The sequence below is a fragment of the Talpa occidentalis genome, unplaced genomic scaffold (genome assembly GCF_014898055.3).
Source record: "Talpa occidentalis isolate TD23 unplaced genomic scaffold, MPIMG_talOcc4v2.1 talOcc4.2, whole genome shotgun sequence".
NCBI classification, from domain to species: domain Eukaryota; kingdom Metazoa; phylum Chordata; class Mammalia; order Eulipotyphla; family Talpidae; genus Talpa; species Talpa occidentalis.
In genome coordinates, this window is record NW_023602073.1 from 125,884,716 (window position 1) to 125,909,187 (window position 24,472).

Here is a 24,472-nt window from a genome sequence, read left to right on the forward strand (position 1 = left end):
GGCTAATACATTTTACTTTTAAATTTGAACATTTCTCACAACATTTGGCTTTGTATTTATCATCCTTGAAAGTCATTTGTTACCTTTGCACCCACTTACAAATCTGTAAGTTCTTTGCAGTCTAGAATCAGGTGTCCAAGGATTTTCATTACAGGATGATCATATGTTCCCCAGGACTAAAGGGCTTTACTTATTTATATTTATAGTAAGTTTTACTCACTAGCCATATATCTCTGGAATCTTAGTTCACAGTGTTTATCTACCAAGAGTTCATTTTCCTTATTCATTAATGAACCCATAGTCCACAAGAACTCTGGAACACCAAGGTAAAAATTATATAAGGTTTTATGTTTAAAAGAAATCAAAATATTTAAAGACAAATTATGGGAAATCATTGGTAAGGATAATGCTGGTTAACTGACATGTATTACTTAATGTGGGTCAGGCATGCTCCTAAAAAATTGTATAATATTATATAACACATTTATATTCATTCAATGTAAAAATGATAGATCTAAGGGTCTCAAGTACATAGTTTATGTATCAAATATAAAATATACAAAACTATTGCTGTAATAGAAAAATACCAGAGATACCTTTTCTGATTTAAAAATTCATTAATAAATATGAAACATGATTAGTCTCATAATAGTCATGCAATGCAAATTAAAACACCAAAATGTTAATTCTTCACCCATGAAATTAATGTTAAAGAAAATGATGGTGAGAAAATATGGAGATTTTAACTTTTCTGCCATTGATGAAAATATTAATATAGCTTTCCTATAAAGTTATTTGACAACATTGCAGTGAGAGTTTAAGTATTTTTATACTTTGAGCTAGTAATCATTCACTGGCATGCTTCTCAGAAATTGACAAAATGAATGACCACACAATTGGATAACAAATCCCTAACAAATTAGATTATTCCAAATTGTTTGCTTTCAACCATTATGAAGATGGACCTGAAAGCTGTTAAATCATCACAAATATGATTTGGGGATGTCATGATCTTTAAAGGCATTTTTAAATATTGGATCACTGATAAAGCTAAATTTTAAAATTTTAATCTACACTTATACATAAACAACTTTCTCAGTCCCTATGTACACATAGCTAATTGAAAAATAAGTAGAATTGGTGCTGAATTTATTAAGAAAAAATACTAGCTATTCAATGATAGTTAAAATGAGTAAAAATTAAAAACCCAATTCTCATGAAGTCAATAAAATTAAAATTTTGTATTAACAGTAACATTTGTGATGTATTTTTTACCAACAATCATTTTAATAAATATGCTAATTTTCTTGCAAAAAGTATCAGATTTGCACCACTTTGATATAAATTCCTAAGGAAAATGTACAATGGAAATAGGAGTTTAGGAAGAAAAGCGTAAAATTTCTTTCTGTTAATAAAGAGCTCTCATGAAATTCTTTTCAAATAGACAAGGTATCACATCACCATGGTATTAAAATTTCACTTCAAATATTTTGAAGTATTAGAATGTCCTTTGCAATTATTTAAACTTTTACTTAAATCTATATTATTATTTTTATTTCAATTAAAGATATGCAAGGTATTATATAATTCAAAAAATTATTTAAGAAGCCATGTGAATGAAAAACTGTAGAACAGAATTATAGAGGACTTCAGTGCCTTCTGCTTACCTCTTAAAAATTAGGATTTGGAAACAAAACGCACCCTAAATCTTGTTTCACATAGAATATTTCCCAGACTATCTAATATATAGTCCTCAGTTCTGGTATATAGATTACAGTGGGCAGAGCAATGCTTCTTACCACATATGGCATTGCAGAAAGGCCGTGTGAGACCTTAGAGTAGCCTCTCCCAACCACGGGTATTTTTGAGAGTTGCTGATGACATGGAACAAGCTTCAATTTACCAGTCATCAGTTACTTCTTTAACATCAGCTTCCATACTTATTTTAAAATCATTTGCTAATTTACCAGTCATCAGTCACTTCTTTAACATCGGCTTCCATACTTATTTTAAAATTATTTGCTTTAAATTCAGGTGTCAAATTTTAAAGTCTTACACAAACAACATTAATGATGTCTCTTAAAAACTGGCAAAATTTAGGGGGAATTGTTTACCTATTCAATTTTCTTCCAAAGTGACTCAATAATTTTGAGCATTATCCTGGAAAGTAGAAACCAACAAGCTCTTGAATTAACTACACATAGAAATATAGACACCAGATATTAGAAATTGTGTGAAAACTATTTTATGATCACGTTCCCCCTCAGCAAAATATCAAAGAAAATAAAACCCTAATAATCATTATTTCTTCACCCTAACAGTCTCAACTAAATTAATAGCTTCTAATTCCTACTGATAGCTTGCCTATGGCAATAGGTTTCTGCTGTCATCACTCCAAAACAATCTGCTCTATAGGTCAGTCCTGAGCTTATAAATGTCAGCTCCAATGGTTTCTACTCAATCTTCGTCTGGTTTATTTTCCCCAATTATTTGACACAGTTGACCATTTCCTCTTTGCTAAATAATCTCTTATCTTCCTTGACATCTGATTTTTTACTGTTCTGGCACTATTACTATGGTTGCTCTTTCTAAGGCATGTCAATCCTTGCAGTGGTGGGAGTCTTACTTCAAAGTTGTTCTTAACCTCCTCCTGGCCCTTCACTTTCAGGGGACCATCCCTATTATTCCAATAATTTCAGCACCTCCATGCAAATATTTTCTAAATCTACACCTTTCAAAGGAAATCTTACCTAAAATATATCTCATTTCCAACTGCTCATGTCCTTCATGCACAAGTTCAACATATCCTCATTTTCTCTCTTTCATATCCATACCACAACCTTCTCTCTTGCCCTAACACCTTCATCCCAAAACCCAGTACTTTCCCTGTTCTGGGAACCCCCTGCAAAGCACTATGACCTTCTCCTGGGGGCGGGGGTGTCTTTAAAATCTCTCTCTCACTCCTTTCCATAAAAACATCAATTCCTCTTGACCCCAATTCTGCAATATCTATATAACCCATTCTCACCCATTTCATTACCACAAGCCTAAATCTCATCTTAATCTACCTGGTTTCCCATCTGGGTTTCCAAATTAAACATTCTCCTTTAACAATCACCCCATTAGTGGCCTCCTTTCTCTCTGCTCCCAATTTGTTTTATCCACAATAGGCTGAACCCATTGTTGCCCTCCTCAAACCAGAGCTCATTTGCTGACAATATATCCCCAGGCTGTTTCAAGGCTTTGAACACATCTAAATCCAATCTCCTGTGGAAATGCATCATGTTTGATTTTTAAGTCACAATATAAATCACAGTGCAGCATATATCAATAGCAAGCACTAAAAGATTTGGAAACATAAAGGCAGGGAAGAAAGAGGAACAAATGGAGAGCTGTGATTCTTAAAATTGTTCCTTATCATAGTAACATTTTCTAATGAACTTTTGCATTCTTTAAGGAGTACACTTAGTGGCATCTAATAATGCCTAATAATTCCTTAACAATGATGAATGTGGGGCCTCCCCGGTGGCGCAGCGGTTGAGCGCTGGGTTGCGAAGCTGCCCACGGCCTCTGCGGCGCCGGTTCGATCCCCGGCTGCTCCCCGGCCACCAGAGGAGGGTCCCACATGGCGCGCAGACCTCTCCTGCCGCCCGCTGCTCCCCTCAGCAGTGTACTTCGGTCCTTCTGCCTGCTCTGCTCCCCGCTCTGGCTCTGGTGAATTCTCTCACCCTCCCGCGCTTCTGACTGTACCCAGTGCATGTATAAACCAAAAAACAAAACAAATAATAAATAAATAAATAAGACATGCCTCTAGAAAATTAAAAAAAAAAAAAAAAAAAACAATGATGAATGTGAATTCCTTTCCCTCTTTAACAGCAAGATAAGCATGAGGGTGAATGAGGTATGTTTTAGAATGTGTTTCAAGATGACTGGGCAAAAAAGTAATTATAATAAAGTAAATATCAAAATCAACAGGCAACTATAAACCAGAGACATTCTATGGGGGAAAGGGGAGTAGCATCTAAACAGGGGTGGGAAGAGCACAAGGGACTATGGTGATGGTGCACGGGTGAATTGGTGGTGGGAATTTCATGGGCACTATAACTGAGATGAGAAAGCATACATTGTACAAAAATGAAGAATGATGTAAAAAATTATAAAATTATAAAATTAAAAAAATAAATAAAAATTTAAAAAAAGATGACTAGGCAAACAGTGATGCAAAATATTTCAGTGGTAAATTCTTTGTATTCCTAGAATTCTCTCTTGCCAAATACAAGAGTTAACAAGCAAGTGGGTGATAACAAGCAAGTAAAGCTAAGATATCCCATTATTTCTTCCATTGAAATGAGTTTTACACAATGATTCAATCACTTTCCTTTTAAAACAAAGTTACTGTCAAGTGAAAAAAAATTTAACTGATGAATTATTCAGATTTGAGCCATCTGTGACTCTCTCTTCTCTCCCCACTTAACAGGTTAAGGATAAAAACAGACTGATTGAACAAAGAAACTGTAACTAATTATTATTTACAATTTTCAGAATTAGTAATCAAATTGAGAGATCCATGTTGATCTTACCAAACTGCCTTGCACTCAGTAACCTATGAACTTGGGTTCACTTTTAAAATTTCCCAGTTTTGATGCAAAAGAATCCCTGACTAATACTGCCACCTACTGATCGGGAGATGAGAAACATGACGATGAAATAGAACACAATCCAGCTTAAGGAAAACTAGGAAGAGACGATATAAAATACTCCAAAGTTGTAGAATAAAGTGCTTCTCTCAAGAGTCCAAGCAAAAAAATTTACACTGAATTCTACAGCAGAAGTTTTAAACACTGTGTAATTTTCAAGAATCATAATTCCTTCAGAAAAGAGGAAGCATCTCCAAAATATTTACAGGGTAACCAACATTATATAAAAATCAGCTTCTTTGGCTTTTCAGCAGAAATTTTAAGAGTTAAGATATCTGAGATTTAAAAAAAAATACCCTTGCTTTTATTTCCCCCTCACACAAATAAAAAGTAATCTACCCTGAGATTTAACATTTGCTAGGAAAAAAAAAAATAAAGAAAAGTAATTGGGTTAATTCCAGAGCATTTATACTTGAGACCTTGAGACTCTATATTTCTTCTTTTTAGAATTGTAGATACATATCTTTTCTTGGTTATTAAAATGTAATATTGCTAAACACCAATAAATGTGAGTCCAGAGACAAAGGACTAAAATAAAATGGCATTTTCATATTTACTAAGCTTAAGAGCTGATACTTTTCATTATCAAAACCCTCATGTGCTTCTTTTCTTCTCCTGTGGGTAGTAAATTTGATGAAAATCAGTTTACAAAGGCTTTAGGAGGCCATTTATCTAAATAATGACATTGACTCCTGTCTTTCTCTGAAGTTACACACCCCTAAAATGTTTTAAACATGCACTATTGGTTTTTATATTGTCAATTGTTTTCATTAAATCAAGCCATTAGTAAAAATTTGCTAGCTGGAAAATTAATGCAGATTGTCAAAATCAGAACAGAATACGGTGTGTTTTGAAAAATCCTAAAGAATAGAAATTTGCATAAGAAAAAAACTAAAGAAGAAAACAAGGAAACATACCTCCTACATCTTCTCACTTTAAAAATAACACAGGAGCAATAGGAGCAATAAAAGAACAGAAGAGACTTTTAACAAAAACAAAAGTAGTTCATTAGTACACTTGCAAACACATACTCTTACAAGTAAAAATTCCAAGAGAAGATAATTTAGAAAAAAATGCATTTAATTATTAAAAAAATTTAAATAAAAAAGCAATGGCACAAATTACCACAAAGTTATTTAAGTGATCATATCCACAGGCTGCTCTTGTAATTAAATGCTAAAAATTTACTACTGTTCTCATTAACAGCATTTTTCCTCCTAATTAGAATGACATCAAGAGCCTTTGAGAATGTGTCATTTTTTCCTAAAGTACTACTAAAAGTATCATAAACTCAGTTTGTGCAACATTCATTTACATCACATTTTATTTACCACTCTCTAAACGCATATAATATTGAAGATTTCTTTCTCACTCATTCCTCTTATTTACAATACAGAGGCTTATCTTTTATCACAATATGGTTTGTGCATTAAAATCCCTGCAAGTAGCCCTTTCCACAGCATTTTAATAAAGTTACTCTGATTATTTAAAATAAGGACACAAACAAAAGCTTGTTTATATGACTGTGTCATACCCAGAAGAATAATTCTTCCTGCAGACTTATTTATGAGTTGAAAAATGCCCATCTTACTAGAATACATTCTCAACCATTACTGGATTATAATACCATGCATATTTATACTGTGAATATGACAATAGGTAGAGCCAGCTATGACTTTTTCGATTTCATTTTGGAAGAGAACTTCATACATGAAGCGATTTGGCTTTCACTCTCTTGGTATCTATAATCCAGTTATTCCACATGGATGTATTTTATTTATTCTTAGTATATAAGTAATTGGTTCAGTACTAATTGGCAGTCTCTGAAGGTTCTATTTTCTTCATAGTGGATACAGTTCTGTGCACATATGTCAGATGAACTGAAAAAAATGCAAATCACTTCATGTGATACAGCAGGAAGGGGGATATTATTGTTTGAACAAATGACTCAAAGAGATGAATATTAACATTTGATAGTGACAGGAAAATTGTTGAATTCAGTCTAAGATGTACTGTCTTTGCAACTTGCCATACCTGGTATTTATTTTCTTTTTGGTTAAGAAGCAAATCTAATTGGGAGAAGGCAGATGTGAGGAAGAGAGAAAGGTGAGAAAGCATCTATATGATTGTTAGAGAAAAAAGTGAAAAGGATGAGAGCATATTTTCATGTTAAAAAAAAGCTGTCACATCTGGGTACATTTGACTACAATGAAAATAGCCTGCAAGCTAATTAAGCCCCTTTTCCTCTCACTTCAGAAATATCTGTTTTCTAATAACATAATAATAATTATTAACATAATTCTGGCAGCAGCACAAATCTTTAACTTTTTAAGACTTGAGAATGTCACTATTCAAGAGTTGGATACATTTGAATAATGAAGGAACCCTGCCATTCTTTTTATTTACACTCTTGACCCAGCAAGTATTATTAAAGAAGTCCTTGTGGTTATCTGTAGCTTCTATGATGGCTTTGACTTTATAACCCAGTCAGCATTTGGGTTGAGCTGATATAAGTCCTTCATGTGAGTGTCTTCATCGAGGCAGCGTTCTCCTAGAAAAAAGATGTATAATCAGTTTGATACAACAGGTAGATTGCAATGCAATTTTAAACTTAAGTGTAATGGTGCAATTGAAATCTTAGGCTTCAAAATATTTCTCATTCTTTCCCGTATCCTCTAAAGTTACAGACTTGGCCAAAATATTGGAAAATCAATGCATTAGTCTTTTTCTAAATGAACAGGTTTCAGATTAATTGAGGAAGTTGAAAATATTTTGTGTGATAGGACTTTCTAAATGGTTTCTTGAAAGTTCATTGGGCTTTATAAAGAATGGCAACAGTTTAGAAGCCACCTAAAAAAGAATCCACACTAAATTCCCAATGTCTAATGGTATAATGCAAAATCAACTGTGCTAATATTAAAATATTTCTGTTAATAGAGTTAATGATTCCAGATTTCTAATGGAGCTCTGGCTTATTTAAATTTTATGAAAGGTTTCATATTCCTCCATTCAAATTTCAATATTTAATAATATTTTGAAGTTTCATTAAAAATTATGAAAATCATCTTAAAATATTTTCATTAGTATTTTTAACTAACACCATTTCATTTATTTGCTAACAAATTCAGCCATACTATTTTCAAGTACGAGAAAAAGAGAAAAGTTATTTTAATTTTAATAGTAAGATGAATACAGTCCATTAATGATTGTAAGTGATCAAATAAATACAACATAGTCAAACTTAGTCTGTTTATCATATTTCTATTTCCTGAGTTACCTCTGTGTGTGTGTGTGTGTGTGTGTGAGAAATCAATTTTAGTGGCAAAAATAAGTTCTACTTTCACTAAAAATATCCAGTACTATACCATAATAAATGTGTTATCTTAGTCTTAAGAAAGCTCAACTATTTCCTTTACCAAGATGTAACATAAGTGTGTAAAAAAGAAAGCAATTTTTCACTTCATTAACTATTCTAGAAGTTATTTCTATTTTAAAAAACTTGCCTTTGGTGAAGTTTAACATAGCTAGGCATTTTTATAAGGAGCTCAAACAGAACTTGAAGAAAAAGGTTAGATCACTAAACAAAATCACAAAATTTCTGCACTATTTATAGCATGCTATATTTTACTTGCAATTTCTTCCCCTACCTCCAAGGACATAAATAATAACCATTAGCAATGTCATATCAACAAACGGAATATAAAAGTGTGCTTACCAATATTTCCTCCAACTTCATACAAAAAAACTTCCCCTTTCTTGAGAGTCTGGACAATCCCACTATTAGGGATATAACAAACTGATTAGTTGTATTATCATCAAACAGTTTGCAAGTAAATCACTTTAATTGCTTAGGGAATCCTGGTTGTATGGAAAATTCATAACTTAGACACACTGTAATTATCTACATATTTGTATTTTCCCATCTGTTAAATGTGCTGAATAGTAATAAAAATGTCACACCTGTAAATTAAAATAAACAAGTGCTATCATGTGTCTGAAGGCAGAATCATAAATCAGTAGCTAAATTTGTAAAATTAAGAGTTATATAACACTTTAACTGTCAATAAAATTATTAATAAGATCATCTACTTTGCATAGAAACCAAAAAGGTCCTCATGAAACTATAAAGAGAAATGTTTGCACCTTCATTTCACATTGCATTAGTAAAAAGAAGTATTTATCACGGGTTCACTCTGCTAACAACCCTAATACTATAAAGATGAATATAAACAACAGGACATGGTTCATAACCCTCCCTGTGTTGGCCATTCAAATATGGAAAGTATACACTTAAAGTCAAAGCAAATTGTCATTATGACGACGTTAGAAGGATGCCTTTACACATGCATACTCTCATAGAATAAACTCTTCTAGAACATTAAGTTGAAACAATAAAAATTGGTACAATTCAGTGATTTTTCAAAACTCATATATAAATTACCTAAGAAACCTAAATAGATCATTGAATAATAGTGTAAGATGAAACTAAAAAGCTGGCATTTGGATCCAGATGCGCTATAGTGGATTCTAAGTCGTGGATAAGATTTATGAGCCACTGATGAACCATTTATAAGGCCCTGAACACATACACCCTGGAATTGAGAGGAGAAAATCAGGTTGGTCTTCCATTCAAATGTTTTTTCAAAGTATTATAAGGAGAAGCTTTCCCAACTAAGCATTTAAGGATTCAGCTGGTTCCCGTGCGGTGTGCCCTCATACTCAAAATCCACCTGTTGAATTGTATCCAAACCAAGAAGTAAACTTATTTTGTTTCCAAACTGGTGTACGCTTGTTTTTAAATTAAATAATTTTAATTTATTATTCTTAATATACTACATCGCCCAACAACTTATGAGTCTAAAAAGGAGTCATTTCTATGAAAACCAAATTGAATGATATGGAAAAGTTGATGGGAAAAAAACTAGTCACATATTGCCCTCAGACTGCTCTTCACTTTCTATAATCTTATTGCACTATACAGAAAACTCAACCGAATTTGTTGGTATATACAAGATTTCACATAATGTTCATCAACAAACCTATAAATACAGAGAAAATGATAAACTTTACTAAGACTGGAGAATGAATGTCCAACTTGCTGTACACTCATTTTATGTCATTTTCTGCTCATTGGACTTAACAGAGAAAGTAGGAGAGAAAAAGAATGGAACGAACTAGGGTTTCCAACGGCCCCTACCCAGGAGGAATGCATTTGGGAAGAGGGGAAATGTTGTCGAAGGCAATGATACATATGAACATTTATTGTCACTTATTAAATGATCCAAATAGATGGTGTTCATGTACTTCATGTTAATTATCACAAGACTATAATGTAGGTCCTATTATGGTCCACTTTTATAGCTGAGAAACTTTGGACTTAAATAGATCATTAAATAATAGCGTAAGATGAAACTAAAAAGCTGGCATTTGGATCCAGACCATGTTTCCATATCCCGAAACATAAGGAAAGGGGCTGAGAACTGGATGAGAAAATAGAGGCAAAGAGAGAAAGAAGTTTACCAGATTCCCTTGGGATGGGCAGGTTGGGGAAGAGGGAGGAGACGGAAGAAGAGTTCCCATGCCAGGGGATAGCATATGCTTATTTAAGAAAAGCCCCACAAGAAGAAAATGCAAATATGCTGAGGACAATTGTCAAAAAGCTGGTGTTTTCTATAATATGCCCATAGTGTCTTGCTACACCCTAAATATTGAAGTCACATTCCAAAATATCGTACAATTTCGTTGTCATATCTTGTGCTATCTGCAAATAGAGGGACAAAAATATAGACTAGAGGAGCACTTGGGTTCTGAAAGTGAATGCTGTGTAAATTAACCCTGTGTAGCCTGGAAGTCTCTGAATGAAGTCTCGCCATGTTTTCAAGGACACTTCCTAGGGGAAGATGGGAAGTCTCCCCTGGTGGAAGAATGACAAAGTGGTGGCTATGGAGGCACAGCAGGGAGCAGTCTTTGTCTAAACAAAGACACCCTGTAAGAGGCAAAGATGTTTAAGAAATCCCAACTGTTCCCCATACTTAATCTGGAATAATTCTAACTATCTCAAGACTTAATCAAGAAAAAATTCCATCCACTTCCACTGGCTCCACTTCCACGTCCAATGGCTCACAGATCCAGGGTACCCTCTAGATCCATGGGTCAGTGTGGAGAATGGTTAAGGGGCTGGTTTTGGAAGCAGCATTCAAGTCTATCACCTGTGAAGTGTGTGACCTTCAAAGTGTGACCTTCAAAGTTTTCTTATTAACAAAACAGAAGTAATATTAGTACTTACTTCAGAGTGACTTTGGGAGGGAAGTATATGCTGGCTTACTGAAAGCCCAGATATTACAAATAAGCTTCTCTTTTATTTCATCACCATCTGTTAGCTGCACAGGCGTATACCCTTCACCCCCAATTTATAAACCCTGAGGGAAGATACTTTAAAATATGTTTATACCCCCTTCAACATTTGGCAAAGTGTTTTAAACAAAGCAAAGTCATCTTAATACTTGCAGTACTGTACTAAGTTGGAGATATTTGGGCAGAAACTTAACTGAAGCCCCTGAATGTTAGAATGAAGAGATGGAAGTCTATGGAAAGTAACACAAAGTATTTTTAAGCAAAAAAGGTCAATGCCCTCCAATTCCCCTGTCTCTTATAAGAACTGGATTATCTTATTTCAATGAATAAGAGGAAGCGGAAGAGCATTAAAATTTCATTTGAGCTAAAAATCAGATTTCAATGGATAAAAACTGAAAATCCAATACACTTGCTTGAACTTCTAAAATTTAAGAGGTTTCAGATACTCAGGAAGCATCTCCTCTCATATTGTCAGAAGGTATGCTGATGGCTTTACAAAGGACTCCTCCTGCCTCAGCAGGCCTGGAATAGAGGGAGCATTTGGTTCCCTAACAAGGACAGTGAGCTCTTTATCGAGCCTGCCGAGCTCCAGGGAGAGGCTGGCCTCTTTCAATTCTTCATGTCTTCAAATTAAAGCATTTCTTTATATTCGTTCTATTTCATAGAAAGAGTTGTATCTTTTATTTGTTTGTTTTAATCCCACTCTATCCTAATTAATGACTCTCCTAACAGCCTACACATAGTAATTAACCTCCAATCAACACATTCTGGAAAGAATAGTGAGTGGCCTCATGTGCCAAGCCCATATTAGGCAGTGTGAAGGTATGCACAGACATCCTGCTTCAAACAGGCTCAACTTGAACACAAACTACATCAAATCAGCTCAACTCATTCCCGCAGTCTAATTGATGAGCCTGCTCTTCTTTTCAGCAAGGAAGACACATTTTTAAACACTTCAAAATACCCATGGTTTTTTTTGTTGTAATTGTTGTTGTTTTTTTTAAGAGGAGAGGGAAAGAGAGCTAGTGAGTTATACCAAGGAATAATAAAAAAACAAAACAGGCCTCTACCTTTCTTGGCTGAGAAACCTGGCAAGTACATCACTGGCTTTTAGTTCTTCAGTTAGCTGTATTGCCATGGAAACTTTCGAAAGATGGGGAGCTTGCACTCGAATCACTCCCTGAGGAACGTCAGCCTGCAAAGCAATAATGACACTGGAACAAAGCTGGCGGCAGCTGGAACATGTAACTCTGTACAATGCATTACATGGTAAGTGTGCTTAACTACGACGCATTTTACTTCACTACATAAAAACCTTAACTACTGTATAATGTAATTTGCTAAATTACATCAAACCTCAAATATCCTCTTAATGGTGATAGGGGAACTTTATAATGCCTGTGTAGTAATGCTTAATTATTTTTAAAGATGTAAAGAATGACAGCAATAACCATTACTGCCATATTAAGTGCTGATTTCTGAGTATTATCTGCTAGAGGGTTCTTCATGTAGCAATTTATGAAATTGAATCAGAAAGAACTTACATTGCATGATATTGCAATGTATGCATTTTTAAAATCTTTCTGCATGTTCACAAAATTTCACAAAAATTGTCCCTGAGAATAGTAAAAAAAAAAAAAAAAAAAAGAAATAGCTTTCTCTAATACATTTGTATTGGACTTGTTTCTTATTTGGCTCATGAGTTTACACTATGACCATACAGTTGGAACTTAAGATAAACAATCTCAATCCTTTTCCATGGATATTAAGCACATTTTATGTTTTGGGGAGATGAAAGTGAACGATTTGGGGGGATAATAAGGTCAAAATGTCAGCTTTCAAATGTTGCCATTTGAAATATTAGGTTTAATTAATTCCTAAATGGTTCTGCTAAAATAAACACTACTTTATTATTTATAACCATATGTCTTGAACAGATCTTAGAACAAATAGCATGCACAATTATGTTTAAAGATAACACCTTAAACACTACAAATACCCTGTTTAATTCAACCCAAATTTACTAAGCATCTATTTACTACAGGCTCTGTGCTAGTTGTACTTACCTCATAGATAAATAAGACATAAGTTACTGTACATTATTGGTTTGGGACTCAGTACTAGTTTTTAATGTACATGGGCTTGAGTTGCTTTTTTAAAAAAAAAAAACATAAAGCACGATCTGTCACAAGCAGAATTAATAAAATTCTCTTTCTTTCAAGGTTCAGCCAAAGTAATGTAACTTAGAATCAGGTAGCACAAGAATGTAGATAGCCCCAAAAGAGTGAAAATTGCCTCTCAGCAACAGTGAGATATGAGAGAATAACAAAGAAATAATACTACATAAGGCTATACAGGCATCAGGGATTGTGTAAGGCCTTGGCTTTGTTCTAGAAGAATTGCAAACACCTGTTATACCTCTGGAGACACTAGAGGGCTGGACACCAACTGCAGGAACTCTGCCTCCCCCACCTGACCACTCATATAAAGGGCTGTGGGGTTCATTCCCTCCAACCCAGGAAAAGACAGACATAACAATCTAGGACTGCCCACCTCCATCCTGTTGGATGAGAAGCCACATTTCTAGCATTGCTTGTTCAACTTCTACTGGACTATTGTGTTCAACCTGATCCCTGAAGGAGGCCCAATCCTACCCCACACCCACACTGTTCCTGCTTCATCTCTTCTTGATTTCTTGACTTCCAAGTTGACCTAATAGTAGTTTGTAGTTTGACCTGATACCTTATTCTAGTCTCTGACTTCTACCTCACTCTTAGGACACAAGTTTAATTTACTTTTGACCTTGATTCTAAGCCATATTCTATTTTTATTTGTATTATTTCAATAAATGACATGGTTCTTAAAGTGAAAGGGGAATTTCACATGGTAGTGTTACTCCCTTTTTCCTCTCAAAGCAGGTATTAGGAGGTATAGCTCAGTGGTAGAGCATTTGATTGAAAAGCAGGTATTAAATCAATGGTCTAATACCTAGTAACTAGTTTATAATTCAACAGTTATGCTACATGTACTTCTACCTTTGCTTCCATTTCTAACCTATATCCTGCTGGCCTAGCCTCAGGATATCTCTTTCCTCCTAAGAGATGGAAAAAAATAAGCTGGTCCTGATAACTTGAAAGTCGGAGTAAAAACTTAACAGCAACAGTGAAGCACAGAATCTGTGTTCAAAAAACTAACCCGGGGCCTCCGTGGTGGCGCAACGGGTTAGGCACCGTACTATGAAGCAATCCGCAGCTTCTGCAGCATTAGTTCAATCCCCGGCCAGCCAGGGAGCAACCCATATGGCGAGACAGACCTTTCCTGTCTTGCCGGCTGCTCCCCTCAGCAGTGTATTTCAGTCATTCTGCCTGTTCTGTTCTCCATTCTGTCTCTGGTGAATCCTCTCACCCTCCCACATCTCTGGCCTGTACCCCAGCTCTTGTATGCATAAATAAATAAATCTTTAAAAAAAAAAACTAAACTGCTTTGTCTATTTGGGAAACAATTATTGGTATTTTAGATGCTGTTAGTTAATTATTATATTATTGTTAATAACTCAGGGCCCTGAATGGCAGGCTGGGGTTTGCAAATAACCACATGTACTTCATATTGATTCAGAAAATTCTGTTGACGTCATAATGTCAAATATCCTTGTATATGCGTTTTCTATGAAAAGAATAGTGACCAAAATTCTCCTCATAATTACATCTTGACCAGACCTAGAATATCAAAAAGGCGTGCAAATCCTCGCTGACATTTAAAGTGAAGATAATATGATTAAGTTTGTATATGTAGACAGTCCATAATGAACAAGTCACAAAAACAAAAGTGATCTAGAAAAATAACATGTTACCATGGAGAATTCAGTAAAAGGGAACCCTAGAGAGTGCCTGCCTTTCTCCCCACTAGTCCTTGTGGAGCATCTATAGTTTGGGTGAGACAGTCCAATCAAAATCTGCTACAAGCACCCATGCTTTCTTATGTTTACATGTCTTAATAACCAGCTACCTATTTCTCAAGACCCAGATGAAATATCTCAAACACAATAGACACTTCCATGCACAGAGATTCAAAAGGCATTTCCTTCCCCCACTGAATTTTCCTCTGATCTCCTTTCTGGTGAGGATGTTAAATGACACCTATATTCTAGTCACATGCCACATGCCACACGCCTGTCATATCGATAACCATTTATCAACATACATTGATGAGATGAATCACTCAAAAAAATTTGTTACTAAAATAATATGCCAATCATGGTGATATTTCTCTAGAATAAAGTACTAATAAATAATGTATTTTCTTAATAGCAAAAAAATAATTTAAAAAACATTGTCTATTCCATGGTGTTCTTTTAACTGCTGAGATAAGACAAAAAGGGAAAGAGAGGTAAACAGAGGAATTAAAGATGTTACAAAGCATATTTCAGTCATTTATTCCAACCTGGAGCCAAGGAGAAAAGCCAGGACCACCAACATCAGGATGTATGAACTTGAAGAAGCAGCTACTTTGTCCCCAAGCCCCTCATAAACAGCTAAAGGCCTCTAATAATATGATCATAGGTCTATGCTTTCTAAATGAGTTCAGGGATCATGCTTTGGAGAGTGTATCCATGCTTCCTTAATAACTACAGCACTGAAGTTAGCGTGGACATCACTTATGACACAGAATCTAGAAGTGTTCTAATAGTTTGTGTTTGGAAGGAAGACAAGGCCAGATACTAACTTTTGAGGGTACTTGAGAATTCTCATACGTGTGTGTGTGTGTGTGTGTGTGTGTGTGTGTGTGTGTGAGAAATGTCAGGAAATTGGCACTTTGTGATTTTTGCCAGCATGGGAAGTAGCATGGGTATAGGTTCCTTATGCCTATGAAATAAAATATTCCCCACAATCCATCCTCTTTGTGAACAGGGATGAGGCTAGGCCTGCTGTGGTTCAACTTTGACTCTTCTCAAATTAACTATACTTGATTTATTTTTTGTGGAAATGGATTATCAATGTCTTTGAATGACTTTCATTAGACCAGCAATGGGAATAGCACCTTCCTAGATGGACTGACCACATTCCCTAACCAGTAAAGCTGTGTTCTAACACAGGGTATGTGTGGGTTTTCAGGTAGATGCATGTATTAGGGAAACAGAATAATCCTCAGCATGCTTATTTCTGTAGTAATATATCCCATAAAATTTCACAACAATATAAAAATTGAGGATTGACTCAATTTGCATCTACCATGTCTTACTGTTGGAGTTGACTGATAGGTGAAACGGTTAAAGATGAAGCATTAAAAAGTTGTTTCTGGAAAGATTTTTCTGGATATCTTCATAAGGGTGGCCATTTAGTAAATATTACTAAAGGTGAGAAACAATAAATGACACCAAAGTTTCATTTAAAAGGTGTATTACAAGTACTACTAAGTTGTAGAATCATGTTGTATCAAACACTAAAGCTATTGGTATGCTAATTACATTGAGCTGCCAACCTTTGAAAAGACCCAACACACCTGATCATTAAGCCAAAGAGTCTACTCTTAACTTGAGCCACAAATAATAACTGATTCTGTGAATGAATCTTTGCAAACCTTCCTATTACACTTTTTTAGACTAACATCTGTGACTCTGTCTTTATTTATTTATTTTGGCATGCTTCTGAGCTGAAGTTATGTGTTATGCAAGGAGACTGGAAAAGAGTAGCATTTGACTAACACCATTAAAGTTCCATCACAGAGGATTGTACAACTTAAGAATGTTAATTTCTTATGCATGCAAAGACTTATAATAAAGAAAATGATCTCATATGGCACTCAAATATTTTATATCTTGAACTAGAGTATATTTTTAATCTGATATTATTTCCTACAGTTGGTAGGCAATGATTTTAGTATTTTTTCAGGAGTTTTGGATAAACACTACTCATATTTTTGTACTCTGGAGATTAGAAATTTAATGGCAGAGACTTTAGAAGGACATTATTTTTTTCATTAAAAATTAATTTAAGGGCCTCCCTGGTGGCGAAAGGGGTTAAGCACAACATTTTGAAGCAATCCACAGCCTCTCTAGCATGAGTTCGATCACCAACCAGCCAGGGAGTAACCCACATGGCACAGCATACCTCTCCTGTCTTGCCCGCTGCTCCCCTCAGTGGTGTATTGCTGTCAGTCAGCCTGGTCTGTTCTCCACTCTGTCTCTGGTGAATCCTCTCACCCCCCACACCTCTGGCCTGTACCCTAGTTCTTGTATGCATAAATAAATAAATCTTTAAAAAAAAGTTAATTTAAAAGTAAAATTGACATTTTTAATGTCATAGAAATCTCTGTCTTCAAAAGGGAAAAATGGAAATAGAGCTTTCTCAAAAATAAAAAAAAAAGCCAGATGTGACCATGTTTTAGGAAATTAAAGATATTTTAGCAAGGTATCTTAAAGTGGCATATCCATCACCTTAGTTTAAAGGTGGAGATATGGAAGGTATCCTCTACTATCCTAAACTATATTCTGATTATAATTGATCTTTTGTTTATCCACATGCTTAAACTTTTATCCAATGCACAGATTTAGAGAATTTTAAAGAAGGACATGAAATAATTTCCATGGTAATTAAGCATTTAATTTATAATGAAATAAGTTCTGATACTTTTATCTTTTAACATGATATTTTTATAACTATGAAAAAATCAAGAGAATATTTTAAAAAGAAACAAGATTTTGTGTTTGATATTGTAAATTGATTTTCCAAGTCAGTCCCCCAAGTAAATCCAGTTTCCAGACTTAAAACAAATGATTGAAACAATACCTGCAATGATGCTCTGGGTCAGAATTGTTAAATGAACCAAAGATGAAATTCTGAACAGATTTGTGGCTAAATTATAAACAGAGTTGTGACTAAAGCCATGCAATCCCTTCAGTGCAGAGTCTACATTGCTCAGTTGCCAACTCCCTGATTTTTCTGGTGGCAGATCCAAAGCTCTAAACTATAAAATGTTACAAAATCATTTTGGAAATAATAGCAAGTCACATAAACTCTATAAAACCCAAGAGTTCCAAATGTAAGTCAAGAGTGTGATACTAGGTCATTCTGAATTACCACCAAAGTTAACCAGATAAGAGAGAACTTTTGTATGCTACCAATCAGGGCAGAGCTGCTAAGCAGCGTGGCATATTCCGTGCCCCTACTCTTTCATAAATGTACAGCTTCTCCTTACTTTGAGAGGTGAGCCTGAATGACAAAAGAAAAATCATTCAAATCTTAGTTCACAATGGATCTTGAAATCAGCACAATTCAGCAATTCATAACTAAATGCTCATCAAAGCTACTCAAGGTCTTTAGATTGAAAGAAGTAATCTGAGGTATTAAGGGTGAAATGAAGGTTTGTCTAAATTCTTTATACATACTAAAAGGAAAAAAGATGTGGAAGACCAGATGGAACAAGGTCAGAAAAATGGATTTGAGGGCCTCCCCGTTGGCGCAGCAGTTGAGCACTGGGTTGCGAAGCTGCCCGCAGCCTCTACAGCACCGGTTCGATCACCGGCCGCCGGGTGAGGGTCCCAAATGGCACAGCAGACCTCTCCTGACTTGCCAGCTGCTCCCCTCAGCAGTGTATTTCGTCAGTCTGCCTGTTCTGTTCTCCGCACTGTCTCTGGTGAATTCTCTCACCCTCCTGCGCTTCTGACTGTATCCAGTGCTTGTATAAATAAATAAATAAATCTTAAAAAAATAAAAAATAAAAGTCTTGAGAATAAGAAAAAAAATGTATTTGATTATTGGTGATGGATTTAGGGGGTGTTCATATACTAGTCTATCTTTGCATATGTTAGCAAATTCCTACAATAAAATTAAATATATGTGCACACATACACACATATACCAAATAGGGGAAGGGAAATCACTCTTACAGTGTATACATTACACATGCCCAGATCAGTCCTGCTCTGAGAGACTCTGATTCAGTGGGCAAAGGTATGTTCCATTCCTGTGTTTATTTGTTTTAAATAATAAAACAAATTCCTATTGCTCACTTCTGGTTAAATATCATTAATTTGATTCTACTCCCTTCATTTTATAGAAGAAACTGAGGCCTAGAGAAATAATTTATCATTAATGCCTTATTAATGGTAGATATAAGCCTATTCAAGTCATGTGACTTTTGGTGTGTGATGTGGTGTGTGTATACACGTGGATGGTCATGAGTGTGGATGATATCGATCCCACGTACATGGTGAAAGATATCAGAAAATAGTCTTATTTAATAGTCTACAATTTTGCTTTTTTTTACCAAGTGTTTCTTCCTGCATTAATTAACAGATAAGACACATTAGGATTTAAGAAAGTAAGTCACATTTGTACCAATTACTATATTGTAGCCATTAAAAACACTTGTCTTAAGTAAGTAGATTGAGTGTGTCCCTTATAACCTGGCTCAAACTATTAATTTACCTAGCCAGACTGACTTAATTATATGACCCCCTGATTATACAGTTAGCATTAATATCATGCAGAATGCTTTAAAAAAATACTACCTTAATAAATTTTCATGGTCTGCTCTCTTGTGTCTCATTTCAATACCGGGGTATTCTGGCTTCTTTATCAATAGTTAATGAGAATACTTTGTAAAAAGTAACAACTGGGGCCTCCCCTGGTGGCGCAGGCGGTTGAACGCAGCGCTGTGAAGCTGTCTGCAGCCTCTGCAGCGCAGGTTCGATCCCGGCCAGCCAGCGAGGGTCCCACATGGTGCAGCAGACCTCTCCTGTCGCACCAGCTGCTCCCCTCAGCAGTGTGTTTCATCAGTCTGCCTGTTCTGTTCCCTGCTCTGTCTCTGGTGAATCCTCTCACCCTCCCACACATCTGGCCTGTACCCCAGTTCTTGTATAAATAAATAAAAATCTTTAAAAATAAAGTAACAACTGACATTTTAAGTGTTAATCCAGTGGTCTTTTATCCAAACGCAACACTATCACTCTGTAGCATTTGGTACTACTAACCAAGCAGTTCACATGCTTTCCTCTTCAGAGGTTTCCAAAACACTGCAATAATAACTTTATCTTACTTCCTATTATTTCCTGGTGTCTTTTGCCAGCTCTACTTCTATGGACCACTATTAAATATTGGTATTTTCACCTTTTTATTTCTTACCACATATGTCTACTTTGTGTAATAGAAACTACTTTGTGACTTCAACAACAATATCTATGCTAATGTCAAAGGCAGGACTCTAGATCTGACTGTCCTCTGAGACCATGTAGCCAACTTTCACACAGGCATGCCTGCCCCTGATGTCAAAAACAGACTTTTCCTCAAAAGTCTTTTCCTTTTGCATAATGTGTTATCTTCATAAAGTCACCTAAGGTAAAATCAGCCAGTTATTCTACATTCCTCCTTCTTCCACATTCCTCATATCGAATCAGTTTCCAGTGGGTCCTACTGGCTCACTTCAACATTTCTTTCCATTCCCATTGCTGGGACTTGGCTCAGCACAAGACTGATTTAAAAGCAAAATATTAAACATATTTTGTAATGGCTATAATACCTGTTTACTGTACTACCACACTTAAGTCCAGGATTTTCTGTGTATCCTTCTCAGAGTTTATCTGTGATCTATGGGGAAATAGAGGATAATAGTAAAGACACCTTGATTTAAAGTCATGTAGACTTGGTTTTAGATTCCAGCTCTATAATGTTCTAGCTAGATAACCATAGGTTGAGACTGATCTGTACAACATGAGAAAATGTGTTCCAAGTAAATTATTATAAATATTAAATGAGATAGTTGCAAAATGTTTACTTATCATGCCTGACCCCTGGTAAGCAAACAAAATAATGAAAGTGATTACTCCTTACAAATATGACAATATAATATTTGTAGCTTCTTTCTTCAACCTATCTTGAATATCTTCTAAGGGCAATATATACACTTGTCCATTTTCATGGCAATTCATTACATAGATACGCGATCACATATTTAACTAATTACTTCTACCCTTTTGGATTATTTCAAATTCTGTTCAGTATAAAGGGAATGGCGATGAATTTGAGCATAGCTATTTGCATGCTCATCTTATTCCCTTTGAAGGAATTTCTGAGTCTACAGAATACATAATTTTAAGCCTTTGTCAACTGTTCTCCAGAAGGACTCTACTAATTTACATACTCGCAAGAAAAACAAAATTAGCTAACATCCCCTACCTAATGGCCTATCTTACATTCCTCCAATCTTTCCTTTACTTGACATTATATCAACTGCTGTAAAATATAAATACAGTTATGTAACTCTTGGGGTACCAACTTCCAGCTTTTCCCTGCTAAATAAAAAAAGGCAGGCTTCCCCTGGAAGCCCGTTCCTGCCTTTCTTCTACTCATGCTCCTCTACACACCTTCCAAGTATCTTTCAGACATTCCTACTTAGATATCTGATAACTCAAAAAGCCCCAAATTAAAATTGTCAACTTCCCTATACAAGTGTCAATTCCATCCTAATTTCTCTGGTCAAAACTTTTGAAGCATCCTTAACTTCTTTTTCTTCCAACCCATATCATTTCCATCAAGAAATTACAAAGGCTCTAATTTCAAAAAAATTCCTGGAACTGATCATGTTTCCACCTCCAATGCTAGTACTCAGGTTTCTCCTACTTGGATGACATGAGACTCCTAACCGGTCTCTCCCCTGTTCTATCCTTGTTCTCAAAGTCTATTCTTCACACAACTAGGAATCATTTTTTAAAATAGTATATTTTCAGGCCTTTGCTCCAAGCCCTGTAATAACACTTTGCACCCAAGTTCAATTCCTAATAATAGCGTTAAAAAAATGCTGCATAATCTGGTCCCATTGATCCTCTGATATCATTTCATATGGACAGCCACTGCCCCCACCCCTGGCCCCGCCTTTGCTGATTACACTCCCAGTCACTAGCATTCCTTGGCTTGGTAGCTCTCAAATATCCCATGTAAGTTTCTGCTTTTAGACTTTTGTGTAGACAATTCCCTCTGCCTGGAATGCACTTTCTTAGATATATATACAGAGATCTTTAGCTCCACATCTTTAGCTATAAGGGACTTCCATTTCTGATTCCCCTTTCTCTGCTCTACTATTTTTATATTTTTGGAGTATTTATCACAGACTAAGATACTGTATAATTAGCTTATATTTATCTTTAAAGAATTTAAGTAGTACAGGGCCTCCCTGGTGATGCAAGGGGTTAAGCACAGCACTATAAAGCTATCCGCAGCCTCTGCAGCCAGCATGAGTTTGATCCCCAGCCTGCCAGGGAGCTACCCACATGGTGCAGCAGACCTCTCCTGTCTCGCCCACTGCTTCCCTCAGCAGTGTATTTCAGTCAGTCTGCCTATTCTGCTCCCCACTCTGTTTCTGGTGAATCCTCTCACCTACCTCCCACCTCTAGCCTGTACCCCAGTTATTGTATGCATAAATAAATAAATCTTTCCAAAAAAGAATTTAAGTAGTAGGAGAGAAGCAATCCTTATCTTTTTTGTCCAATAATGTATTTCAAGTCTCTAGAATATGTGCCTGGCATGTATTAAGTACACATCAAATGTTTAGGAAATAGATAAAACATCTCAGAAAGTTTCATGCTCTATAATTTTGTGCTGCATATTCATATGACTTTCGGAAGGAGTCCACAAACGTAAACTAAACTAGACAGAGTAGAGGGTTGACTTATAGCAAAGTGCATGCCCAGGTTTCATCCAAGGGAAACAGCTGCTACTCGGATCCAGTCAGTTGTTACCCTGCAGGAAAAGAGGTAACAGGCAAATCCCTACATCCAATTTGTCAAGAGGGAAGTCCAGATTTTTATCTTAAATCCTTTAGTTTTAAATTTTTAAATTCTGGAAACTGATGGAAGCCTAGGTAGAAAACTCTGATTACTTAAAAACTCACCACATGCCCACAGTATTTCATGTTATCTTTAAGAGCTATTGTTTGTGATGGTTTTCTGTGCATATCTACTATCCCTAAAAAACATCATAGCAACTTAGAAAAAATTCTGGCCATTGATTAAAATTTTCAACCAAAATGACAGGCCAAGTGAACCTCCATTGCGGGCCATGATCACCCATGCTCCTCCACTCTGCCAGGAAGCTTCCTCTGCCTGCCAGATGTATCTTCTCATCTGCTGCCTGAGGAACATGTCTGTGCCATCCCATATCTTAGCTCTGCTCTCCAGTGTAGCCTCTCTGATGCCCAATGCCTACTTTGTAGCCCTGGTTCCCTGGGTCAGGCTTCTATCCCCGACCTCCAGCACCTCTAAGCTTAGTCCTCTGCAAACTTCTCCAAGCTCCTTAGGCTGAGCACTGGGCTCCATTTCCTTGGAAAAACTAACAAGGAGAGGGGGCTTGGCACCCAGCAGGTTATTGTTAAATAATTTGCTTAACTGATTGTTAAATGAATCACTCACTTTCTCAGAAGACAAAACCAAAACTAAGAGAGATTAAGTGACAACTAATACATGATAAGATTGAGATTTAAATACAGGTTTTGGGCCTTCCTGGTGGTGCAAGGGGTTAAGACACAACCTATGAAGCTAACCGCAGCCACTGCAGCAAGAGTTTGATCCCCGGCCAGGGAGCAACCCACATGGTGCAGGAGACCTCTCCTGACTCACCCACTGCTCCCTTCAGCAGTGTATTTCAGTCAGTCTGCCTGTTCTGTTCCCCACTCTGTCTTTGGTGAATCCTCTCACCCCCTATACCTCTGGCCTGTAACCCTGTTCTTGTATGTATAAATAAATCTTTAAAAATAAATAAATAAATACAGGTTTCAATCTCAAACCTTCAAGTGACAATACAGCTTCGCATTAGTGTAGGGATAGTTCTTGGACCAGCCCATGCCTAATTAATCCAAAGTACAAACGACTTAAATTCAAGCTAATTCTGCTTTTTCTGTAAATGACAAACTTATTTAAATGCTCCATCTCTAAAATAGTCCATTTTTAATTTTGTTTAAGGATTTATTATTAAAAGGGTACAGTGCAAATTTTGTTTCCTTAGATACATTCTGTGCCTCAGAGCATCACTTTCAAACTGCCTTAGGTAAGACTATGAAATTAATATGAATAAACAGATACACAAAAAGAGATATGCACACATAGGCGATGGTTTTAGAGGTAAAAGAACACAAGTTAAACAAATATAATATCTCAGAAATCTTTTCTAACCTATGGTATCAAGTCATTTCTAAAAATTAAACACAATTTACAATATCCTTCATTATTTTCTTTTTTAAAGACACTCAAAGATTAACCAAAATATCTAATTACAAGAAAATTTTACTTTGTAAGAGAACTATAAATAAATATAGGAGAATTTTTTTAATATATTCCCTGGATCCCTAAGTAGGCCAAAGCAGAGAAATCAGACAAAGGCTGATAATTGCATTTCCACATTATTCCACAAGATGTCAGCATGTAACTGAGTAAC

The 24,472-nt window shown here is 35.7% G+C and overlaps 1 protein-coding gene across 2 annotated transcripts in view; it reads right to left on the reverse strand.

Moving 5' to 3' along the window:
• Window positions 1-5,768: 5,768 nt before the first annotated feature.
• ARHGAP18 (Rho GTPase activating protein 18) overlaps window positions 5,769-24,472 on the reverse strand; it is a 172,674-nt gene continuing 153,970 nt past the window's right edge. The window contains exons 13-15 of one of the 2 annotated variants that reach the window (XM_054697818.1): window positions 12,122-12,246; window positions 8,413-8,474; window positions 5,769-7,248 (exon numbers count right to left, since the gene is read on the reverse strand). In XM_054697818.1, the coding sequence (XP_054553793.1) occupies window positions 7,157-7,248; window positions 8,413-8,474; window positions 12,122-12,246 (279 nt within the window). In that variant the 3' untranslated portion in view covers window positions 5,769-7,156. The remainder of the gene's footprint in view (window positions 7,249-8,412; window positions 8,475-12,121; window positions 12,247-24,472) is intronic. The other variant, XM_037520370.2, reaches the window with a different exon arrangement.